Here is a 24,877-nt window from a genome sequence, read left to right on the forward strand (position 1 = left end):
AAAGAAATAAGAATCACATTGCTCTTGAAAGCTTATAAGGTGATTTTCATATACCCCTTTGGTTAGTTACAAAGACTGTGCACAAAAAAATGATTACAACAAAAATGTAAAGTATATACTGAGTATGTTTCTGAAACCATTCAGACTTAGTTACAATGTTCTATTGTACCATTCACTCTCAGATATCAATGCAAATCATAGCTTATTATGTCAGTACTTTACTGGTTTATTAAATTGTTTCTCAAGAAGTCTCCCCCATTTGAAATAAAAATTTAGTTTTTTACTCTAACCAGTTACACGTATAGGATTCTGTGTTTGTTAAAATATTTTATCAAATGATTCTGAAATTAGCCAATTTTTCTACAAACTTATTCTATTTTCAAGGAAGACCAAAGTACAACCATTAATTATGGAGCAGTATAATTATAACACAACCCTATATGTAATTATAACTAAAGCATCCCTGTGTACAATTCCTAGTGAGTCGTCCATTACTGGTGAAAAAGGCCTTTGATTCTTATACCTCCTTACTGGGGCAACTCATGTCTTTCGGGAGCGACATGAAGGGGATCTGATATTTATATGCTTGGAAATAGGGAGGTATGAAGCTATTTTGGAAGGGTGTTGTGGGGGAAGAAAAGAGAAATGACATCTAAATAAAATTAGAGGAACAGGGAAGGTTTTACAGAAAAAGTGAAATTTAAGTTGAATTTTAAAGGATGAAATATAACTTACCTAGGCAGGGAAGGGAAGAAAGAAAGTATAAGAAGCCCTAGGACTGCTGTTGGACAGGTCCCTGCTATGCACTGAATTATGTCCTCCTCCAAGTTCAGATGTCAAGAAGAACTCATCAGGACAAACAGATACCAGGGATGTGCACACACAGAGAAAAGGACATGGGAGGGCATGGCAAAAAGGCACTCTCTGCAAGCAAGGAGAGGCCCCAGGAAAAACCAAAGTCACCAAATTACCCTTAATCTCCAGTCTCCTGTGAGAAAATAAATGTCTGTTGTTCAAGCCACCCAGGCTATGGTACATTGTTATGGCAGCCTGAGCTGACTAATACAGTCCTATGTAACTAGAAAGAAAAGTGGGTGTCAGGATGGTGGGAGCCAAGTAGGGGAGAACCTGCAGCCAATGATCAAACGGCGAGGGTCAGCAGTTTGAAATCTATCTGCAACACAAGCAGCACCTTTGAAGGATTTTAAGCCAGAGAGTTGCAAAATCAGTTTCAGGTTGTGTGTTAGAAAGCTTACTCTCCAGCAGTTTGGGAGGCTGGGGCAGGTGGATCGCTTGAGACCAGGAGTTTAAGATGAGCCTGGCCAACATGGCGAAACTCTTATCTCTACTAAAAATACACATACACAAAAAAATAGCTGGGCATTGTGGCGCATGCCTGTAATCCCAGCTACTCGGGAGGCTGAGGCAGGAGAATTGCTTGAACCCAGGAAATGGAGGTTGTGTTGAGCCGAGACCGCGCTGCTGCGCTCCAGCCTGGGTGAGAGTGAGACTCCGTGTCAAAATAAAAATATTAAAAAAAAAAAAAAAGAAAAGAAAGAAAGAAAGCTTATTCCTGCAGTGATGATTGGTTAGAGGGGTATAGGGCCATGGGAGGGAGACTCTCTAGGAGGCTAATAATCCAAATGTAAATCATTAAGTTTTGACCTAAGAAGGTGACAATGGGGTAAAAAAGAAGAGATGAATGCAAGAGATATTTATGAGGTAAGAGTGACCGAATCCTATGATTGATTGGGAGTGCGGATTGAGAGGAGAAGTCAGGAATGACTCCCCACTTTCTGGCTTGGGGTAGCTGGATGAATGGAGACGGCATTTGATTTGAAGGGAAAAAATACAAAATTTTGTTTTGGCTATAGAAATTGTAGAGGCCATGTGTGTAGGTGAAAGAGAGCAGTGGACAGAGTGCTTGGGTGGAAGGCCTCTACTTTCCCAGTGAAGAATGAGGCATGTGTTCTATGCAGAACTGGGGTAAAGGGAGACAGGTGGCAGAATGGTGTAAAGGGGCATTTGCTGTTTTTCAGCTGCCTGTATCAAGCCGCCTGCCGAGTTGCATCCCAGAGTCCTCTTAAAGAGGCAGCATACTAAAGTGATAAAAAACAAGAACTCTGGAGTCTGATTGCCATGGTTCAAATCCAGCCTCACTGTACACTGATAGTGTGACCTTCAAGGAGAGTCTGTCATCTCTCTCTCCCTCAGTCTCCTTAGGTGTAAACAGGGATAGCAATAGTATCTCCTTCAAAGAGTTGTGTTAAGGATTACATGAGATTGTACGGAAGAGCTGCCATCATTATTACCTCTCACCCACTGAGTGTGGCCTTGGGAGGAGGATAATGCCCGATGACTCTCTCCCTCTGTGGAAGTCATCTGTCTCCCTGACCCAGTACCAAATGATCACTTCTGCGATTTTGCTTCTGAAGGCAGCAATGCCAGAAAAGGAGGAAGGCTGGAAGGCCATCCATCCCAGCAGCTGATGTGCAGGGCCTGCCTCCAGCTTCCAGAGCTACCTGGGGTGTTGCCACTTGCACACTGGTTCTCCATCCTCCCCACAATTCTGTGGGCCTTAATATACTTTCAATAAACTTTCCTTTGCTTAGGGAAGCCAGAGTCATTTTCTGTCTCAGCTAGGGTTCTGACTGGAGAATGAGAAAGACAGATGACTCTGAACCCACATAGGATTGCAGGGTGACACTGAGGAGCACCTTTACTTTAGAAACCGTAATTTCACCAAGTTATTGATTCTCCACAGTGTTACTCGCAGCAGTACTCAGTAATGTCACTTATTATCAACCACAAAGAGTTAATAAGCCAATGAGGAGATGACATACTAATCAGCTAATTTTTAAATAAAATTTGCAAGATATTTTTTATTAATCCATAAGACAAAGTAAAGTTTCAAAATGTATTACTTCTGCCTTAAACTCTAAAATGTAGCCATGGAATTATCTATACCCATATGAAGTTTATGAAATTTTATCATTAATATTAATACTCTACAGTTACCTAACTTCTTATTTTAAAAGCAATATGCTTCCATTAACCTGGATCCTTACCTATGCTAGAAAAGATTTTATTTCCTTCTGTAATTTGGATAATAAGATTAAGAATGCATGATTTTTTCCAAGGTTTGACATGAATAAGTTTCTTAACTCATCAGCAAATGCCTTTTTTATTTACTTGTTTATTTTTTAGCAGCAGTGTCTCACTCTGTCACCCAGATTGGAATGCAGTGGTGCAATCATAGCTCACCGCAGCTGCAAACTCTTAGGTTCAAGCGATCCTCCCACCTCAGCCTCCCAGTGACTGGGACCACAGGTGCATACTATCATGCCTAATTTTAAAAAAAAATTTTGTAAAGACAGCGGAATCTCTATGTTTCTCAGTCTGCCTTGAACTCTTGGCCTGAAGTGATACTGCAGGTTGAAGTGCTACTGCCTCAACCTCCCAAAGCACTGGGATTCGAAGTATGAACTGCCACACCCGGCTTGAATGCCTTTTTTAAAATCATGAGCCCCAGCATCATCCTTACTCACGTTTATTAACACTAACATGTGTGAAGTTTGCAAAGCATTCCTGCTGGTACTGCCTTATTTGAGCCATATTCATTTGTTTACTCCATCATTCTTTTTAATCTTTACAATGTGACTAATTAATTAGTAAGATAACTAAGAGAGGGTTCCCTACTCCCATTGCCATTACAGGCCAGTGATGGAGGTAAAAGAAAACAAGTGATTCCAGCATGCTAGACACAGTTCTACAATGGGATTTGGGAGCCCAAACTATTAGGGAAGCATACAAAAGTTGGACCCAAACCAGAATGAGGTGAGAAGGACACCTTGGTCGATTTTTGTACTATTATAAAGAAGTAACTGAGACTGGGCAATTCAAAAAGAAAAGAGGTTTATTTGACTCACAGCCATGCAGGCTGTATAAGGAGCATGGCACCAGCATCTGCTTCTGGTGAGGGCTTCAGGAAGATTCCACTCATGGTGGAGGGGGAAGCGGAGCTGGCATGTGGAAGACCACATGGTGAGAGAAGGAAGCAAGAGAGGAAGGAAGAGATGCCAGGCTCTTTTCAACAACCAGTTCTCATGGGAACTAAGTGAGAATTCAGTTACTCCTGCAAGAATGGCACCAAGCCATTCATTCGGGATCCACCCCAATGACCCAAACACCTTCCACCAGACCCCACCTCCAACACTGGGGATCACATTTCAACATGAGATTTAGAAGGGTCAAACAGACCAAACCATCACAGAGGGCATCATAGATTTCCCATAAATTTGCAAAAACATAGAACAGATAATCATCTATTCCATTTCAGATGTCGAAAACAGCTCAAAGAGGTCAAGGGTCTACAGCCAACAAAAGGTAAATGATCCAGCCAAGACTGCCAACTCTTACCTTTCTCCTTCCACTACACAATGGTATTATCAACAAAATCATTACCATCACTTTATCATCATCATCATCATCATCAACACAGTAAGAAATTTCATAGGACATATATTCCCATAACTACAGTTTATATTTTAAAAGAGGGATAAGGTAGCATCAAAACACCAGCGAATGAGTCAATACATTACCTAGTTATAACTGCAGAGTATCACATAGGCCTTCCGTTTCTTACGGGTTTTTCAGGTGACTAGAACCAAGCAAGTTTGTGAAGAGCAGATTTCATGAAGGAGATAAATACTGAGGAGTGTTTGAAGAAGAATCAGAAAATCCTGTGGCAGTGAGAGAAGGGAAAGGGATTAAGGATAAAAGAATCACCTAAATTGGCTCCAAGGCAGGACCTAACAAGGTGTGGTCGCAGCATACTCCCTGCCGCAAAAATACTGGCCAAAGTGCAGCAAGAGAGAAGAACATTCACGAAAGATAAAACCAGTAATGCCGAGACTTGATACCTCTAAGGCCCTTTGAATTTCAGATGTGCTTTCCTGATTGTATGAATGTGGGGGGGGGAAAAAAAAGTACAGAGGTTAAAGAGAAGGATGTATGATCATTTAGGAAGGAAGAAAAGAAAGTATCTGAATCATTAGAAAGTGCAGAGTATCACATAGGCCTTCTGTTTCTTACGGGTTTTTTAGGTGACTAGAACCAAGCAAGTTTGCGAAGAGCAGATTTCATGAAAGAGATAAATACTGAGGAGTCTTTGAAGAAGAATCAGAAAATCCTGTGGCAGTGAGAGAAGCAAAAGGGATTGAGGATAAAAGAATCACCTAAATTGGCTCCAAGGTGGGACCTGACAAGGTGTGGTCGCAGCATACTCCCTGCCGCAAAAATACTGGCCAAAGTGCAGCAAGAGAGAAGAACATTCACGAAAGATAAAACCAGTAATGCCGAGACTTGACACCTCTAAGGCCCTTTGAATTTCAGATGTGCTTTCCTGATTGTATGAATGTGGGGAAAAAAAAAATACAGAGGTTAAAGAGAAGGATGTATGATTATTTAGGAAGGAAGAAAAGAAAGTATCTGAATTATTAGAAAGGTCATCCAAGGCCATTCCTAAATAACTTGACTGTTGAGCTCAGTCATTTCTTTTTGTGGTCACAGATGATGGCCACTTCTGCTCCTTTAAAAAGTGTTCTGTTTCTAGCATTATTCTGAAAGCATTTTTTTTAACCACCTAGTTTTTTGGCTTACTCTGCTGGTCATACCCCATGTGTACAGAATTTTAAACACCTTTTCTGTCCTTGAAGCTGGAAACATCTCTGTTAGTCTGTTAAAAATACGGGTACTCTGAGCCCTTCTGTAATGATCACTGTAGATGACAGTGGTTACTGAGTGACAGTGGTCACCAAAATGTTGGCTTAGTTTTTAATATATTCAAATTTAATTTAAATTCTGAAACAATTACTAGTATAGGCTACACTTAGACTATTAACCATTTCAAACATTTTGATCCAACCCATTAAATCCCAAAGTCCTTTGCTTCCCGGAGAACTGATTGTCTACTATGGATGCCTGAGCTGTTTTTTTAAATGCCCAACCAGACTCTGAGCTGTCATATTAGCTGGGGAAGAGATAAGGTGTAAGAAAAGTATCCAGTCATCCAACCACATTTCTGGTTTTTTGTACCAGCTTCAGATGAAATACAGTCACTCAATAAAGTCCTTCTGTTTTCTTTCCCTCCCTCCCGTTCTCTCTCCCTATTTGCCTAGAGAGGGGAACCCTAAACCCTTTGGAGCATTTCCAGCAGCTCCAAAAGAATCTCTTGACTATTTTCCCAGGGAATTCCTGCCTTAAATGTCAGCAGAGTACAATTCCCCCGCCAAAGCAGAGTCCGCCTGGATCTGAATCAAGAAAAATGTGCCTGCTACACCAAACACGAAAACCTGGATCTGTGGGGCGTGGGGGCACAGAGCAAGATTTATGGTGTTTCTGGAAGGTTCAACAACCATTGGAAAGAGAGGTTTTCTCCCATTAACCTCACTAAAGAACAGGAAGCTAAGTTAAACACTCTGATTCCTTGCTGTATTTGATCATTATTTCTATTTCACTCTTTCGGTGGTGAACTCTATTTCTGGAAGCTATCCTGAATTATAACCATAAGGTAAAGCTTCCTTGAAAAAGGAACAAAGCCCCATTAAGCCCTTCGTGGTGATGGTAGTGGTTGCGGCGGCGGCTGCTGTTGTTGTTCTGTTTATTTGTTTGTTTTTAATGAACATACTGATATATAAGTGCTCTGGGGGAATTCATGATGCTGAGATTCATGAAAAGCAAAGTAAGATTTATGAGTTGCGATTGAATCTGCCCTTACCAGCCTGGAGACACTTCCCGTCTGGTACTGAGGCATTGCTGGCATGTTTAGTGCTTTTGTTTCAGTTTTCAATCTCTGAACACATGAAGAAATATTAAAAGTTCTGAGGGCAAGGATGGGAGAAGGAGTCCACAAATCCCAAAGATATACAACAGCACCCAAGGAAAATAGTATGGCATAGTAGATTAAAAATTCAGAAACAAAGTGTGTCAATTAGCTAGTGTTTGCTAAGTACTTGTCATTTTCACTTATGCTTCTCTCTAGTTCCTCATGTGTTACTGACCCCCAACTTTGCAAGGCTATTGAACTAAAGATTCATAAGGTCGTCTGGCGCAAAGACCAATTTTACATCAATGTGCCATGTAACTATCCTCCCCCAAAAGATCATAACACTATACAATGAGAAAGTCAATAAGATTTAATTAATAAATTGTTATTCAATTTTTTAATGAATTGCACGCTTTTAAATATACCAGTGGCGGGAGGTGGCGGTGGTGGGGGGATTAGATTCCAACTGTCACTTGGATCCAGGTCCACATCAAAACATTTCAATGTAGAAGGTATTACTCATATTCACCAGAGCTTCCCACCTCCTGGTGACCCACCACCACCAGAAGCACATTACAGCTGCTTTCCTTCATTATCGCATTCTGCATACAAGACCACAGACAATCCTGTGGGAAACTTCTGCCCCTAGTCCAAAGGAAAGCCAGGTAACTAGCTGATTATTGCCTACAGCTGACAGTATCACAGGACGATCAGTAGTAGCAGCTCAAGTACAAAAAGAATAATCAGCAATACTTAACAAGAGAAACTACCTCTGGTAGGTGAAGAGTTAATCCCCAGTCAATTTTAAGCTACTCTGCTGAGAGTACTAAGAAGTGTAGGGGTTGGTGCCAATGAGGGTGGCCCCTTCCTTGATGGGAACAGTCATCCCTTAGGAACTGCACTGCCAAGGCATCAGCCAGCCAGAAAACAGGGAAAGAGGCTGAGAAACCGTGGTAACCAAGTTTTGCTGGCACTTCGTAAAATGGTAACTGCAACTGCCAAGGTTGTGCAGAGAATGCTAATAAGCCTAGGACAACCTGTGAAGAGTGGACCTAGAAAATGTCCACCCTCCGACCAGACCAGCACCCCTAAGGAGCGCCACTGTAGATTCCTGTGGATCTGCCCACAGGACTCATTCACAAGGAAGCCCCTAAAGATGGCTGCCTTGTGCCTTAGCTTCACAGCCCTCAAAATACCTCTGACTCAAATGCCTTAGGGTCAGAGTAATGACACTTAGCACATCTGCCTAGAAAGTCAGTTTTCCAATTTGTAACAAACATTTTGCAGCTTTTTAAAATCTCATTCTAAAATCCAAATGGTAAACAGCTTTAAGAATCAATATGAAATGTTTTAAGTGTTCTTTGTGGATTCACATCAATTCTCCCTGCCACTCACTCTCATCACAATGTATTCTGACTTTCAGGGAGCATATTAAAGGTAGAAACCACTGATGTACAATAATCAGTGTACAACCATATTATTAAGAATCTAAATTCAATCTTGGTTAACTCAAAATGCTTGAAACAGTAATAAAGTGCTCCTCTGAAAATCACACTCAAATTTTGAATTCCTCTTTCGAATGAGAGTTCTTCACCCATTCCCATGTCTCAAGTACGCAAATGAAAACAAAACAAAAAACTGTAACTGGGATTTAAAAGTATAACAGTCTTTCTTCTCTCTTATGTATTTCTTTCTTGTCATACTTCATTCTGGAAAAAAAAAATCCAATCTGAAATATAAAGTGGGAAAAGGGAGGCGTCCATAGATAATGTGAGTTATTATCATTGTTCTAGTTGTCGACTTGAGTAGTGGGTTCATAGATGTTCATTACATTATTTAAAAGCCATTATAATTAACTATTAGAAAATAAGAGGGCCATACATGCACGAGTGATGACAGAGTGTTATAACTCAGGAATTCTGATTATTCCAATCCCATGCACCTACGGTCTATTTAAAGAAAAAATAATAATGAGATGGTGATGCAGGTAGCCAATGACTAAACCTTCTAGAGTTCACCAAACTCCTTAGACAGGGACGTCTTCAGAAGCACGTAGCCTGTGCAGCTGCACAAGGTCCTGCCTTTAGCAGCACCCAGCCTTCATTTATGCTCTGCTGTCGCAATCTTGAAATTTAAATAATGTTTTACCAAGGTGTCCTGCATTCATTTTGCACTGGGACCAGTAAATTATAAAATCAGTCCTGTCCCTAGGTTTCCAGAGGTTAAATTTACCTACAGTTCCCCGTAATTTCATCCCCATCCAACTTTGATATTTTTTAAGTTTGCTACTTCTTCCCCCCAGATTATTAATATAACAGTCAGATGAGCACCTAGAGCCGTCTTATTTCCTGTATTTCCTATGTTTCCTTATTTTTATTGTCCAAATCAGTGCTGCCTGTGCTATAAATGGAGCTGCAGTTCTATATTGTGCTCAGAATGCTTCTTCTCAGATCAAAAACTTCAAACAGAATTCATTGGCTAAAAAATAAATGCACCGAAGTGTCTATCTCAATTCATCTCAACTGCTGGATTATACAAATTCATTTTCTAATAGTTGCCCGATTTAAACTACAACATATAACCAAACAAGACAAATTCTGAACAATTCTTCGTGGTAGGAAGAATTCAAATAAAGATTTGAGGAAATCCTCATTTTCAAACGTTACTGGCTGAAAAAAATAAACATAATGTAAGTAAATGTTTTTGCATTCCTGAAATGCCCTGTGTCTACAGTGATCAGGTACAGAAAAGTTACTGCAAGTTCAAATATAACTTAGCGATTGCCACATGGTGCAGAATCTTTCCACCCCTAACACTCCAAAAACCCAATCAGACAAGTGGCCGTAATCTGACTCCCAGCACACAGGGAGCTGCGGGGCAGGCAATGAGAGCTGCACTCTGGCTGGGGAAGGCATGAGTGACAGACCCACAGCAAGGCGGTGGGGGTAAGTCCTTCTTTGCCTTAAGGGATCAATGCTCAGGGCCAAAAGATGAAACTGTCTCTTTTATTTCAGATGCTTGTGACTTCTTAGGCAGAATCTGGAAGGCAGCTATGGGGCAGGTGGGTGGTTCTTTTAGATCTAAGTACTGGGCATTTTCAGAAGAGAGGCATAGAGAAGGTAGAAGAAAAGGGATGCTTTTTAGGCAAATCCTCCGTGTGTGTGAGATCTGCAAAAGCCCAGGGAAATTACCTTATGGAGGTAAATCTAGCTATAGTGCATTTCATCAGAAAAATTACTCACCCAGATGCTCAGCTGTCCTGGAGTGGGTGAGGCTGAGTGTTCAGCTAGAAAATGATGTGTCCGATTCGGTACAACCGGGTCACATCAACAAATCCCCTTTGTTCTGGGGCAAAAGAAGCAAAACTAATTGTATTGGTCATTTCCAGTGAGTGTGAACATGTAAGGGAACACTGACAATAAAAACAGGGTGCTATGGGTGACGCTGGGCTGAGCCCTCATAAGGCCAGAGAGATGTCTCTGCTGCCAGCAAACTTCAGGATTCACAGCCGACTGAGGCTGGTACATCTGCCTTGGAAGGAGATCAGATTTTTGTGGATTTAAAAAAAAAAAAAAAAAAAGCTAAAAACATTCTTAAAGAGTACGTTTATGCTTTGTTTTCAAGTTTTGCACTCTTTTAAATTTCTCTGGCTGATGAAAATTTGAAGCTGAAAGAGCAACTGAGTTTCTTAAATTAGGTCTCTGGAGAGGTAGACAGGTGCATGAGAGACCAAGCAGGGAGAGAACTCGGGAAACGGCAGAAGTGAGAGGTGAAGCGGGTGAGCAAGGGGGCTGGCCTTTTCTGGGTCCCACCTTGCCTGGTGTCTCCTGCGGGGCTGAGAAGGACGTTTTCTGCCCACCCAGCTTCCTTAGCCTCCTGTTTTGTCCTCCTCCTTCTCCCCACTAACCCTGACCACAAACAACAGCACCTGTGATCGCATTTTGCCCCCTTTGCCATCCCGGCTACAGCCCTGGGCTGCCAGTGAGTTCAGAAGTGACTCTCCTAACTTCTTCAATGTGTGACTTTCCTGAGTTTGCCCTCTTTGGGAATATTTTTAGTGTCTCCTCCAGGGTGCCCTCCCTGCCCCATTCCAACTACCGTTTTTGTTTCTTTACATTCTCTTCCTCTAGAGAGTATGATGTCATTGTCATCCCACCTGGGGTTTTTCATACTTCTGAGATTTGCTTCACTGGGGCAGGGGATGCATGGGATGTGGCTGGCCACCCCGCTGTGGAGCCAGCTCTTCCTTTATCCTGCCACCCAGGCTTAGGCAAGAAAGGGTTTTTCACCCTCCACCTCTAAAGCAAAGCCCCGTAGCAAACTAAGGGTTAGTCTGAGCTGGAAATTCCCCTCACCCTTTTTGGCACTGCATTTCCTCACTACCCATGCAGAAAGCAGGCTCCCGGGAACATTCAGTGACATGGAGAAATGAGGGCCCCAAAATCTGTCAGAGAGAAAGCCACAATAATATTAATCTCTTAAAGTACTTGACTTTCTTACCTAACCCCTTACGTGGTCCTCTGCAATTAGATTCTCTGGTAAATGCTCTCCATACTTCTTGGCTCTCATGACTATCCCAGGCAAAGGACAAGGGCAAAAGTCTTAGATGACATGGTAACTGGGGTAATTGCCCCCACAAAAGGGCAATCCTAGCCATTTCCTCCCAGAATGAGCAGTTGGCATCAGTATCGTCAAACCACCCCTTCTCTGCTCCAAAGATCTAAGGACAGCAAGAGGGATATAGACGGGAGGAGAAGGCGTCCTCCCTCTCCCAGACTGCCTGCCCACCACCCTCCCCCGAGAAACTCCGCAAGGTGAGACGCACCGTCCTCTAAGCCCATGTAACAGAAAGCCATCAAGAAGACCTTAGAGAAAAGCCGTTTTCCATAGAGCCTTCTGCTCAGGGGCCCAAAGTTTCCCTAGCCACACCCCCTTTTCCTGACTTCCCGAGCTCTGCACCATGAAGGCAAGAAGGGTACAGGGGCATTGCTGGCACACCCCAGCCTCCAGGCTCCCTTTGGCAGGTTTATCTGCATTTGTACGGTCAGGGTCAAGGGGTGAGAGAGGGTCGGGCACGAGGAGAGGCTGTCCTTCCTCCCCTAAAAGCATCCCCCACTCCCATCTCTCCCCACCTCCAGCGGCCAGGATGCAGCCGGGCCGGCGGGCAGGCGGGCGGGCTCGCGGGGCCGCTTGTGTGTGTGCACTTGGCTGCCGCCCCGGAGCCTGGCACGAGCCGGGAATGGCCGCTGCTCCGCCCTCTGAGAGGCGCTGCAGGCTCCCTGGGGACGGAGGTTGATACGTCCCTGTGCCCCTGTGCCGCGCGCCCAGATCTGGGCGGTGCGCGGTGTCCCTTGGGCAGGCTCAGCTCCCGGACTCCTCCCGCTGGCAGCCTGCTCGCTCCTGGCTCAAAGGAGAGTGAGGGAGTGTCGCTGTCCCAGCTGAGGCCCCGCCTGTTCCCATCGCCCTAGCTAGTCACCAGAAGCTCCTCTCCCCTCAATGAGTTCACTTTCTCAAAAGACAGTCTTCAGCATCCTGGCTTCCTAGACGTCTTCCCCCTTAATCCAGAGTCTTGGGGGAGGGGGAGATTTTCAGAATGCCATTTCAAAGCAATCAAATGCAAAGCTAGAAAAGACGACCCCCCCACGCATACCTTGTTTTAATGCTTTATGTTCAAAATATAAGTGGCATGTAAAATGTACTTGAAACTTAAAAAACTTGCTCTAAGGGAATTAAGTACAAGGTAAATATATTTTATTCTTAACCTTTTAAGGAATTTGATTTAGACATTTTCCTTTCTAGGGACAGTTTGGATAATTTTCCAGTGAAACTGGATGATCTTTGAATATTAAATCAAAGGAGACTAGAATAACAGTCTCTTGACTATTCATGAAGGAGTTTTAGCAGAAGCATTCTTTCTTGGTGTTCTAATCACGCTTGGCAGCACCTGTCCACAGTACCCGAAGATGGCAGGCCTTGTTCCCTTCATCCAAATTCATAAACCTGGGTGTAGTGGCTTCTGATGATGACTTGTTTCTCTTTTCAGTAAGTGTGGACCGTTGTGTACCAGAGAGAACATCATGGTGGCTTTCAGAGGGGTCTGGACTCAAGCTTTCTGGAAAGCAGTCACAGCGGAATTTCTGGCCATGCTTATTTTTGTTCTCCTCAGCCTGGGATCCACCATCAACTGGGGTGGAACAGAAAAGCCTTTACCCGTCGACATGGTTCTCATCTCCCTTTGCTTTGGACTCAGCATTGCAACCATGGTGCAGTGCTTTGGCCACATCAGCGGTGGCCACATCAACCCTGCAGTGACTGTGGCCATGGTGTGCACCAGGAAGATAAGCATCGCCAAGTCTGTCTTCTACATTGCAGCCCAGTGCCTGGGGGCCATCATTGGAGCAGGAATTCTCTATCTGGTCACACCTCCCAGTGTGGTGGGAGGCCTGGGAGTCACCATGGTAGCGTCTTTAGCTATTTTCAAACTAGGACTCCAAGCTTCTTGCAAACTCTTTGCTAAATAATGCCTTGGTGGCATGAGGCACATCCCTAAAATAGCTAATTCACTCCTAAGGAATTTTTGGATGATTCTTAATAGTGTGAAAACTGATTCTGGCAGTGTTTAGGTATATCTGTAAGAAATCATTGTTTGCTCTTGAGTGCCCTAAAAATAACAAAATCTAGGTGGCCTGAAAATTGTGTTGGTTTTTACCTCTCGTTCTCCCATTCCAGTTACTATATTGACTTTATAATTAGCTTAATGCATTTTCCTTACAATTATTTGTTCACTAGCAGAAAAAAACTTTTCTTGTCATGTTCATAAGATGTACAATGATCTACATAAAGGGTTGTGCTTAAAAAACATAGACCTCCGATCCTAGTTTTGTTCTTAGCTGATTAGGAGTATCAATTGTTAACTCAGCACCAGGGCTGATTAAAAAAAAAAAAAAAAAGCACATGGCTTAAATTTTAATTGAAATATATATTAATTAATTTAAACCTAATTAATGGATTTAATTATTGCCTTATGCAATTACAAGGCTCTCAAGAAATTCTTTTACGAGTTAAGTGCTGCAGTGGCACATTTTGCTTCCTTTGTAGAAAAGGACATTCAGCACAAACTCCTGCTTGGTCATTGTAAGAGTAATTATCTGTGATGACCCAAAACGAATGTAAATTTATTCCTTCTTTTTGGGGGATGAGAGAAGGAAGGCCTCAGTTGAAGGTGGGGTAGAAGACTTACCTTTATTTTTACACAGATCAATTGTGCCTTTCACAGTGATACTAATACATTGTCATCGAAAATACTCTTGCTTCAATCTGATGGAATATTTTTCTTTCTCTAGGTTCATGGAAATCTTACCGCTGGTCATGGTCTCCTGGTTGAGTTGATAATCACATTTCAGTTGGTGTTTACTATCTTTGCCAGCTGTGATTCCAAACGGACTGATGTCACTGGCTCAATAGCTTTAGCAATTGGATTTTCTGTTGCAATTGGACATTTATTTGCAGTAAGTTTCCAAGTCCATTTATATAATCAATCCCACCTCATTTATCCTCACTCTAGCTGGCCTGAAGATGTTATGTTTTACAGCAGTTGCTCTTTAGTATCCAGCCATGACTGTCCATTTTAGGTTATAATTTTTCCAACTGCACAATAAGAATGTTGATCTAGCTGCTAACATCTTGAGGTTCCTCTAAGTGACAAATGACAGCAAATTGCAATGAATGATACTTGCTAGTAGCCCTGTTTCAGCAATGTCTGAAGTTGTTTTCTTGTTTCCTATAGATCAATTATACTGGTGCCAGCATGAATCCCGCCCGATCCTTTGGACCTGCAGTTATCATGGGAAATTGGGAAAACCACTGGGTAACCCTCATATTGATAGTCCCTATCTTCCTACAGTTGAGGACAATTACCTGTGGGACTCTTTTATTTTTCAGTATCTTGCTTACTAGTTTCTCTTGCATTTCTCTAACCTTGATCCCCACTTTATTTACATCTTTTGTAAAGACTAGGGAAAGACTAGCACAGATCTGCTGTAAAACATCTCTTATATCTGTTCTAGGCCTTCAATAATAGTCTTTTCCTTTTTTGAAGCACTATTTTAGACACTGTACCTGACAGATTGCAGCAGAATTCACTGTATATAGAGGTTGCGCATGTGGATCAAGTTAAAGTCAGCATGGTGTAGTAAATACGGTGTTTAAGTAATTGAAAGTAAAGTCTTTCCAGCAATAACAGAAAAAAATTGCAAAAAAAAAAAAAAATGAATGAAATACTTAAAAGCGCTGCCCATAGCAAAGATATTTACCCTTTTTTGTTTACAAATGCTTAAACTCAATTAATAGTATGTAAGTTGCAAATATTTGAACTGCAGATGGTGTCGAATAAATAATGCAAAGGTTTATGCTATCATCACCATAACCATAACTAGAAAAATGAATGACTCACAGAAAAGGCTCACTTTTCAGTCTCAAACCCAACCTATTATAAATAAATATTTATGAATGTAGTGGCAGCGCTTCCAGAGAATAGCAGTGTCCATTTAAAAATATTATAATTAGTTTTGTTTCCATTGTTTCTCACAGCGAAGAAATTTAAATCCTTTATAATTAAATAAGTAATGCAGCAATTGTGAAGGCCACCAACATGCTAACTTACAATAGCCAATAAAAATACGAGACCTGTAAGCCAGCTTCAAAGAGGGCTGGCTTTTATTATAGCTTACATATTGCAAATGTCACTTGCAACTTTAAAAAATTCATGAATATAACAGAATATGCCCCTTGTGTTTATTCAGACAGTGATTACTGACCTAGTCACAGCCATTCATCTATGGTATACACTGCAAAGGACAAGAAAATGCACCACTGCTCTGTGCATTCACTTCTAAGAAAAGTATACCAAATCTTTAAAAGTAATCTACAGCATTAAATAACAGAATGAGAGTCAGTGTTCAAATCAAGACTTGGCCAACAATGCCATCCATGAGATTAGTCATTTTGCCACTGATACCTCCATTTTTGTGTCAAAAAACGTTACCACATTAACAGAAACGGAAATTTCTAGTGAGTAGTATATGATCTTTTTTTTCTTCTTCTTTTTGAGATGGAGTCTTGCTCTGTTGCCCAGGCTGGAGTGCAGTGGCATGATTTTGGCTTGCTGCAACCTCCTCCTCCTGGGTTCAAGAGATTCTCCTACCTCAGCCTCCCGAGTAGCTGGGATTACAGCTGCACACCACCATGCCCAGCTAATTTTTGTATTTTTTCATGGAGACAGGGTTTCACCATGTTGACCAGGCTGGTCTCGAACTCCTGACCTTAGGTGATCCACCCGCCTCAGCCTCCCAAAGTTCTGGGATTACAGGTGTGAGCCACAGTACCCAGCCCTGATCTTATAATGAAAATACAACTTTCAGTTCAACAAATTAAATTGAAACGATTTTGTCATTAACAACTTTTAGTTAAATTTATAAGCACTTGAAAATGTAGATGAAAATATATATTTTATTGATTACTTGTCAGTTGTAGTAAGCTAGTTAAAATTTAAATAGTAGGAAAATTCTTAGCTTGTTGATTAAACCAAAAGTTTCCCATGTTATATTATACCAAACTTAATTCTTCTAAAAATAGCAATGGTTATATGAAATTTAGAACTAATTTAAAGTATATTTGTAGGTAGAGAGATTAGGAATAACATTAAAATATTAATTGGGTTTTTTGTATAGTATAATGATATTATTTTAGTTTTCTTTACACTTTTACACATTTTCTAGATTTTTAGCAATAAAGAGTCTTTAAAGTACACATGACTTCATTTTGAAATAGCAACCTGACACTGAGATTTGTTTATGTTTGAAAACATGCATCTAGGTATCTCACTCATAGATGTTTTGGAAAGGGTAGTAATTATTTTGCTGTTCTGGTCTCCCTCGTGGGATTTGTAGCCTGTGGAATAGTATATGTCTAATGAGATGAGACCTTACTAAAGGAACAAAGAGCAAAGACATTTAGAGGAGGGCTCCCATTTCTCCTTTAAAAGAGCATAGAGAAGATAAAGGCTCATATGGGTTTTTTCATGTTCAAGAGAGGAACTTGATTCTTCCAGCCACTCTAACAACAGTTTCCCTGTGAATGTTATGTCTTCAGCCTCAGCTTAAATTTTGAATTTTATTTAAATCTTACAATGAGGATGCAAACTGAGATTAATCTGCAGAGGGTGTTTTAAACAAAATCCATCATTTTTTTTTCAAATGAGTAATACAGTGGTAAACAGTATACTACAGTGTTTGGAACAGTGTTTCAAAAGAGAGGTTTTCATTTTGTTTTTTGTTTGTTTGTTTGTTTGTTTGTCTGAGACAGGGTCTTACACTGCTGCCCAGGCTGGAGTACAGTGACATGATCATGGCTCACTGCAGCCTCAACCTCCCTAGACTCAAGTGATCCTCCTATCTCAGCCTCCCAAGTAGCTGGGACTACAGGTGCACACCACCAAGCCCAGCTAATTTTTTTGTATTTTGTAGAGACAGGGTTTCACCATGTTGCTGAGGCTGAATCGAACTCCTGGGCTCAAGCGATCCACCCACCTTGGCCTCCCAAACTGCTGAGATTACAGGGGTGAGCCACTGTGCCCAGCCTCAAATGAGAGGTTTGAAGTCAGACAGGTCTGAAATCTCAGCTCAACCATTTGCTAAGCACAAAATCTTAAGCAAGCTTCTTACCCTCTCAGAGTGTCACTCTTCTTTTCATAAAATGGGAAGAATAGTAATATTTATCTCATAGATTATTGTTAGAATTAAATGAGATTATACAAGAAAAGTGCCAAGTACGGCTGGCTCGGGGACAGTGCTCAACAAGCAGGGTTTCTGTTGACCAAGTGCGTCTGCTAAAAAAATGTCTAATATTCTACAGCACACATGTGCTCTAAAGCAAATGTCTGCACTTCATTCAAACTCAAAACTTTATTCTAGGTGCATAGTTAATATGTAATAATTTCCGGCCGGGCACAGTGGCTCATGCCTGTAATCCCAGCACTTTGGGAGGCCAAGGTGGGCAGCACACGAGGTCAGGAGATTGAGACCATCCTGGGTAACACGATGAAACCCTGTCTCTACTAAAAATACAAAAATTTAGCCGGGTGTGGTGGCGGACGCCTGTAGTCCCAGCTACTCGGGAGGCTGAGGCAGGAGAACGGCGTCAACCCGGGAGGCGGAGCTTGCAGTGAGCAGAGATCGCCCCACTGCACTCCAGCCTGGGCGACAGAGGGAGACTGTGTCTCAAAATAATAATAATAATCATCATCATCATCATCTCCATTTACTGAAATCCTATGGAATTGCTACTTCTCAACTAGCCATAAACTCATGTTTTTTCACCAAGCCACCATCTTAAGGAACCACATAGATGAAAGCTATCTGCATAGTAATGAACACATGAGGTTTTCATTTAAATCAAATCACCAAATTTTGGAAGCCTGGAATGGAGCAGGTAGTACTAAGAACTAAAAACTATTAAGTACTTTACAAGTATTATTGCACTTAATCCTTTTACCCCATGAGGTTTGTATTATTATAATCCCCACTTTACAGATGGGGAAAGTAAGGCTTTGAAAGTTAAGTAACTGATACAAGCACTCACAGCTCTGCTAAGTGGTAGAGCTGGGTTGGTTTTGATCATGCTGACCTGAATAATGGAATCCCCAAAAGATAAAACCTGTGTGATGATCACAATTATGCAGGAAACCAGTGAAAGATGGCAATATTGAGAAAATAAGAGAAGGACTCTCCACAAATTTTTTTTGTATATTAAAGAATTCTTAGCATGCTTAATTTGTAATACCACCAAAGAGGAGCTATCTTTACATTAAGGATTATCATAAGATGGAAAGAACATAATTAATGAAAAGAGAATAGGAGATGAAACAGTTCCTTCTTGTTTTCTGTTCAAATGCTGTTTAATGATTTATGGATCTCTGATGAGGATTTGGTGTTTTTTCTTATTTCCTCTCCAGTTCCCCTCTTTTTGATGCATGACACAAATACACTCTTAATTTAACCCAGCTAGATTATATATTCATGAGCTGCTCAATGGAATAGCTTCTCTCTACTTATACTCTATCCTCTTCCATCTTTTCCTTAGATATATTGGGTTGGGCCCATCATAGGAGCTGTCCTCGCTGGTGGCCTTTATGAGTATGTCTTCTGTCCAGATGTTGAACTCAAACGTCGTTTTAAAGAAGCCTTCAGCAAAGCTGCCCAGCAAACAAAAGGAAGCTACATGGAGGTAGAGGACAACAGGAGTCAGGTAGAGACGGATGACCTGATTCTAAAACCTGGAGTGGTGCACGTGATTGACATTGACCGGGGAGAGGAGAAGAAGGGGAAAGACCAGTCTGGAGAGGTATTGTCTTCAGTATGACTAGAAGATCGCACTGAAAGCAGACAAGACTCCTTAGAACTGTCCTCAGATTTCCTTCCACCCATTAAGGAAACAGATTTATTATAAATTAGACATGTGCAGGTTTGTTGTTTCATGTCATATTAGTCAGTCTAAACAATAAATATTTCATAAATTAGCAAGGAGGAAAGGAAGAAACCTATTGTGAATTTCAAATCTAAAAAAAGAAATATTTTTAAAATATGCTTAAGCAAATATATACCTATTTTATCTAGTTACCTTTCATTAACAACCAATTTTAAATGTGTGTCAAGATTTGGTTAAGTCTTGCCTGACAGAACTCAAAGACACGTCTATCAGCTTATTCCCTCTCTACTGGGATATTGGTATGGTCAATTCTTATTTGAATATTTATTCTGTTAAACTAAGTTTAACAATGGCAAAATACAGTATGTCACAGTCATGCACATAAAAGAGAGAAAGTATAACAAGCTCTTTCATGAGCAATCCCTTATTTATAGAGTACCTCAGCAAAAGAGCATTAGCCAGTGTCACTGCTAATCAGTTACTTCCTTCCATTTATATCACAAATACCCAAGTTTCAATTCTAACTTCAATTCATAGTATTTCTTCTTCCTCCTCACTGCCTAAAGTAATGTGGGACTAAAGCCCAGAAATTTGAAAAGAATATTCAGAAACCCTTCCCAAATCATAAGAGCACCTATTGAGATGCAAGACAAGCAGACTCATAAAATCTTGTAGAGGCAGAGGAAAAGTTACCATCATACGAAAATCACAAACAAAAAGGAAATCTGTACTCTGGTATCAAATGGTTGATCTGTTTTCAGTGCACACCCTCAAATGCGCCACACCAGTTTAATGATCTAAGCTCTTAACCCCTTTACCACTTTGCTTATTTTTTAAAAATTTATTGGCAAAACTGGGGATTTTGTTTGTAACTTTGGTTATCTATATTTAAACATTAGCTGAGACATATTTTTGGTAACAAGAACTTAGCTAGTTGAGTCCTGGCTTTTTGTTGATTATTAAGCTGTGTTCACTCTAGAAGGTGTAAAGGCCCTGTCCCAATCTCTGCCCTCTCACTTCTCATGACATTTGTTGATAATCTTTACTGCATGTGTAATCATATTTGAGTGAATTAAAATGTATGACAGACAAGGTACAACATGGTTGTAGAATAAAATGGTAAGGACATCAGATCACTCTGTATTCAAAGCTTACCAGAAGACCAGTCTTTCATTTCTGGATATATTGTACATAACCCAACACATTTTTAAAGTATTTTTGTTACTGACTCATTTACTTGTCAAAATAATTTGGTTTTTTGTCCTGCTTTGCCTTTTGTCAGTAGAATGTTCTCCAGAAACCCCAGTTTCTGTCATCTTAACTAGTCTAGTCTAGCTGTTATCTTAGACAAAGAACTGCAAATGTCAATTTCACTGAACAAAAGCTATTAGAAGTAAAGCAGAAACCTATCACTGCAAGGAGCGACTTGTGAATAACTGATGATCAAGGGCTGTCTTCTCTTAAGCATGGTTCCAACTGTGTGTCACTTTTTAGCATTAATGGCAGTTGTGTGTCTGTGGCAGTGAGATAATGGACCACTGTTAAACCTGATTCTCTTCGGTGCTAGGAAAGAGTGATGTGTGAGATTCCCAGAGAGTCATCACACCAGTGTTATGCCTGGGAGTGCCATTGGCATACCGCAGGTGCCTAAATCCCAGGCCCCTTTCTCAGGGGGCGTGGCCACACCACACACTGTGCCAGTGACATATGGTTATTTCCTAGCAGGGATGGCACCTATGGAAACTAGGGTGCAAATCTCCCAAAGATGGTTTGCACCGTCATTTCAAATGTTTGCACAATATACCACTTAGAGGCTTAAAATCAGGGTGGTTCAGTTCAAAAGGTAATATCAACCATCAGCAAACATGTCAATTTAAAAATAAGTTCGGTTAACAAGGAAGTGTTAAACAGATTTTTTGAATACACTTACAATATACTGGCTTATAATCATTTTTATTCTGCCATATGGTTTATTTCATATACACTCACTTTTACACTCACTTCCAATTATAGTATTCAATAAGTTAGGGTTTTAAAAAAGTGAATGATGTTTTTGTAATTTGTTTCTAGTAGCTAGCAGAGAGCCTGGCACATAGTAGGTATTTGAAACAAGTGTGTTAATTAATAAAAATATATAAATCTCATTTGAGATTTAAGAATATATATTTCTTTTAATCTTTATTTTGCTCAATATTTAATAGGAAGCATGATTTCAAGGACTACTGAAGGAAGGCAATATAAATGTGAAAACCATAAAATATATTTTTTGCATTCTACTATTTTTAGGGGCATGAAATGAATGAAAGCTTTAGCACTTTTTTTCCCCTACATATGAGACAACATATTTTTTATTTCACTCAAGGCTCTGCCAGTAAAAAGTAATGAAATTGTACCTTTCTAATGACATCTATGCAGCAGGGGTCTATCGCCTTGTGGATGGCACCAAATTATCCAAGTGTATTAGAAGTCTGGGGCTTTTTTCTTTAATCCCTTCTTATTAATGAAGTGCATAGTGCTGCTCCCAGGAGACCACTGCTGACAGATACACAGAGAAGAGATCAGAGAGGAAAAACTGGGAAGACATAAATGAATTATACCCAGCCACGAAACAATGCCAACTGTCTCTTCCCTACGGAGGAGTACAATTACCCTAAAATTGTAAGGTGGTCCCTACACTGAAAACGCACATAGTTTGTCAAAAGTGTACAAAAGGGAAGGAGTCCGATTTTAAGCTTTCAGGGGACCAGAATTCGAATGAATGTTTCCATTGTTGAAGATAACATTTTCTTCAAAGAGCCTTAACCTTTTACACTGTAAGGAAATATTTTCTGGACCTAAGTAGTTGCCTAAATTTAAGATTCCTACACGTTATTTCTGCCATTGATGCTTTTCCTAAACCCTTATACTATCTTTTTATCATCTGAGCCTTTTCTTAATGCAGCTCCTAGGTGCTAGCTAGAGCTGCTGCTCAGTATTGAAGATTTTACAAGAAGATTAGAAATCTTTGGAAAATATCTGTGATGAAATTGAGCTATATGATTTATTAGAGATCTGATTCCAAAGAGCACAGAATACTGTTCTCAGACCATGAAACCAGACAATACGTGTATTGGTTTAAACTCGATAATAACAGGAAAATCCCAAAATAGAGCAGTAAATTCAAATGGTAGGATGAATCCTGGAAAACCTCCGATTGCAGCATGTTGACACCAACCTCACATGTTATGAACATTTCACATAGAAATTGCTTTTGTGACAACTGAAGATGGCACAGACATCTTCTGTGTCTGAGGGGCACAGACAACCTTATCAAACAATATAAAAGCCAATATAAATTCTCATTGTAAGTACTATGGAATATGCAAATTCAGAACATTTTATACCTAAAGGTAATTCTGTCTTTCCTAATGTGTTTATAACACGAAAATTATTGGAAGATGTGGTTACTATTTGGAAAGCATAATGTAACAAAACTCTCTTTCGTTACCACAAATTTTGTGAGTTTAGTACTTTACAGATTGTCCCATAAGGTCAGTAGCTTTTGAAACCCATAATTCTCCAAAATAAATGAAAGACATTTAATTCAAGGATCAAAAATTGTGGCCACTTTTGCAAATGACTACCTATAGCCTGTGAAAATACATTTCAAAAAATGTTATGTGCAATGAACACTAAATGTAAGAGCAGTTACAGTGTGACTCACTCATGTTAAAAAAATCAAAGAGCTAAAAAATACATCTAATTTATGTAACCCATTGGAATGTATTTCTAGGTTTTCTTCAGGATTAATTAAATAAACATGCAATTTATGAAAACATATAAACAATTATTTATCACTTTTATGACCCAAATCACAATAAAATTGTCATTTAGGATAAACTGGGGAGAATAGACTGAACATATGGTTATATTCACAGTTATTTATTAACTTAAATGTTATTCCAACATTAGAGCTAATGTTAAAAAGATTTAAACTGTAATGTCTAATATTTGGAATAATATATTAAAGTATTAGCATTGTGGTTGATTTTCACAAATTATGTTGCATCTTGTACTACTAAGCTCGTGAAAATAAACATTCGGATGTTTTAAAAGGTAAACATGTTTGATGAAGTTAAAAATTCATTTGTAGTTAGATCTTAAGATGATCCTTTAGAATGATCAGGAGGTTTTGATATTTAAGTATAATCAACACCAAAGGAAATGGTGGTAGGCCCATGAAATCAAATGTATTTTTTGAAAGCCTACAGAGTATACACTGTGGGATGCCCTGATACAGATAGTGAAAATTGTGTTTGTACAGGCTTAATTCTGAATGTCCACATCTATGCAAAATAAACCATTGGTTATCAGCTATCATTACGGTAAATCTAAAAGTGAAGGCACAAACAACTGTCACTAGTATTGCTAAATAAATGATCCGTCCGCAGGCCATTTGGCAGATTCTGCCTACCCAGATGGATAATGTAGGCTCAATGAGTACTGGTTTAACCCGCTGGGTTCTTGGTTTCAGGGGCTTCTCAATTTTGAGAGGTTATACACTCTCAGTGGAAGACTAAGGACAATCATGTATGTAGTGTGCAACCCATCAGATGAGTGATGAGTGATGCCTTAGGAGCCAGGTGGATAAGTACCTCACTTATAGCATTGGTCACACTGTAGTGAAATCATTGGTGTAGGTGTCTATCTCCTCCACTAGATTCTAAACTCCTTACTGTGTCTTATTTCTTCTGTATCTTCCCACTCCCACCTCTACCCGTTGGCACTGAGATGAGGCTTGGCTTTTCACTCAATAAGTGCCTTTCACTCAATAAGTGCTTGTTGCACGGATAAAGAAAGAATTAATATCTTACAATCATTAGGAAATGTTCAATCTAGTTGGATTTTGCTGCATAGATGTGTGCTAAATATTTGAATTCTTATAGTTTCAGATAGAAGCCCAAAATTAGCTCAAACACTAAAGAAAAAGGGAAATGCACACAAAGAATAAAACACTAATTGGATTTCTAAAATTTATACCTAATGTGTAGGCAACTAGACATGTTTTCATTGCTATATTTATATAATGGCCAGATGTTAGATGAAATTCAGCTCAATGAGTACTTCAGCAAAAAAAAAAAAAAGTTTTTTAACAAGCATAGAAACCCACAGATATAAATGTCAGCTTGCTTTTGGATAATTAGTCCGTTTGGAAAATGTCCAAAACAATGTCACCTGAATTAATTCTTACTATTTTTCCATTTTTCCACTTCTTCAATCTTTGGGTTTAAGGCAAATTAAGAACTCTAAAAAGCTGAGTTGAGTTCTTCAATTTCCACATGTTCAGAAATCTCTGGGAAATGATGATGATGTTTGTAATCTTTTTGCATACCACATGGCTGATGCTCAATACATGCAAGATGGATGGATGGATGGATGGATGGACGGATGGATGATGGATGGATGATGGATAGGTGGATAGATGGATGATAAATGATGGATGGATGGGTGGATGACAGAAACACTCTAATCTGGGAGTAAATGAAAATCATAGCCTGTATTCCTTCTATCCTTTCAAGGATTGCTTTT

The 24,877-nt window shown here is 40.1% G+C and overlaps 1 protein-coding gene across 2 annotated transcripts; it reads left to right on the plus strand.

Annotated features, from left to right (window-relative positions):
* Positions 1-9,610: 9,610 nt before the first annotated feature.
* AQP4 (aquaporin 4) lies at positions 9,611-23,412 on the plus strand. Of its 2 annotated transcripts, XM_011988040.1 has the most exons (5): positions 9,611-9,771; positions 12,870-13,284; positions 14,170-14,334; positions 14,613-14,693; positions 18,965-23,412. In XM_011988040.1, exons 1-5 carry the CDS (start codon positions 9,740-9,742, stop codon positions 19,241-19,243), a joined length of 972 nt encoding a protein of 323 aa, XP_011843430.1. In that variant the 5' UTR covers positions 9,611-9,739; the 3' UTR covers positions 19,244-23,412. The 2 variants fall into 2 exon arrangements, with proteins under 2 accessions (XP_011843430.1, XP_011843431.1); XM_011988041.1 differs by lacking the exon at positions 14,613-14,693 and having other exon boundaries at positions 9,664-9,771.
* The last annotated feature ends 1,465 nt before the right edge of the window (positions 23,413-24,877 follow it).

Source organism: Mandrillus leucophaeus, unplaced genomic scaffold, assembly GCF_000951045.1.
Source record: "Mandrillus leucophaeus isolate KB7577 unplaced genomic scaffold, Mleu.le_1.0 Scaffold322, whole genome shotgun sequence".
NCBI classification, from domain to species: domain Eukaryota; kingdom Metazoa; phylum Chordata; class Mammalia; order Primates; family Cercopithecidae; genus Mandrillus; species Mandrillus leucophaeus.

Coding starts and splice junctions, on each gene's coding strand:
- AQP4 (XM_011988040.1), top strand. CDS start 9,740: ATGAGTGACAGACCCACAGCAAGGCGGTGGGG. Junction 9,772..12,869: donor CCCACAGCAAGGCGGTGGGG/GTAAGTCCTTCT, acceptor TTCTCTTTTCAG/TAAGTGTGGACCGTTGTGTA. Junction 14,335..14,612: donor CAATTGGACATTTATTTGCA/GTAAGTTTCCAA, acceptor TGTTTCCTATAG/ATCAATTATACTGGTGCCAG.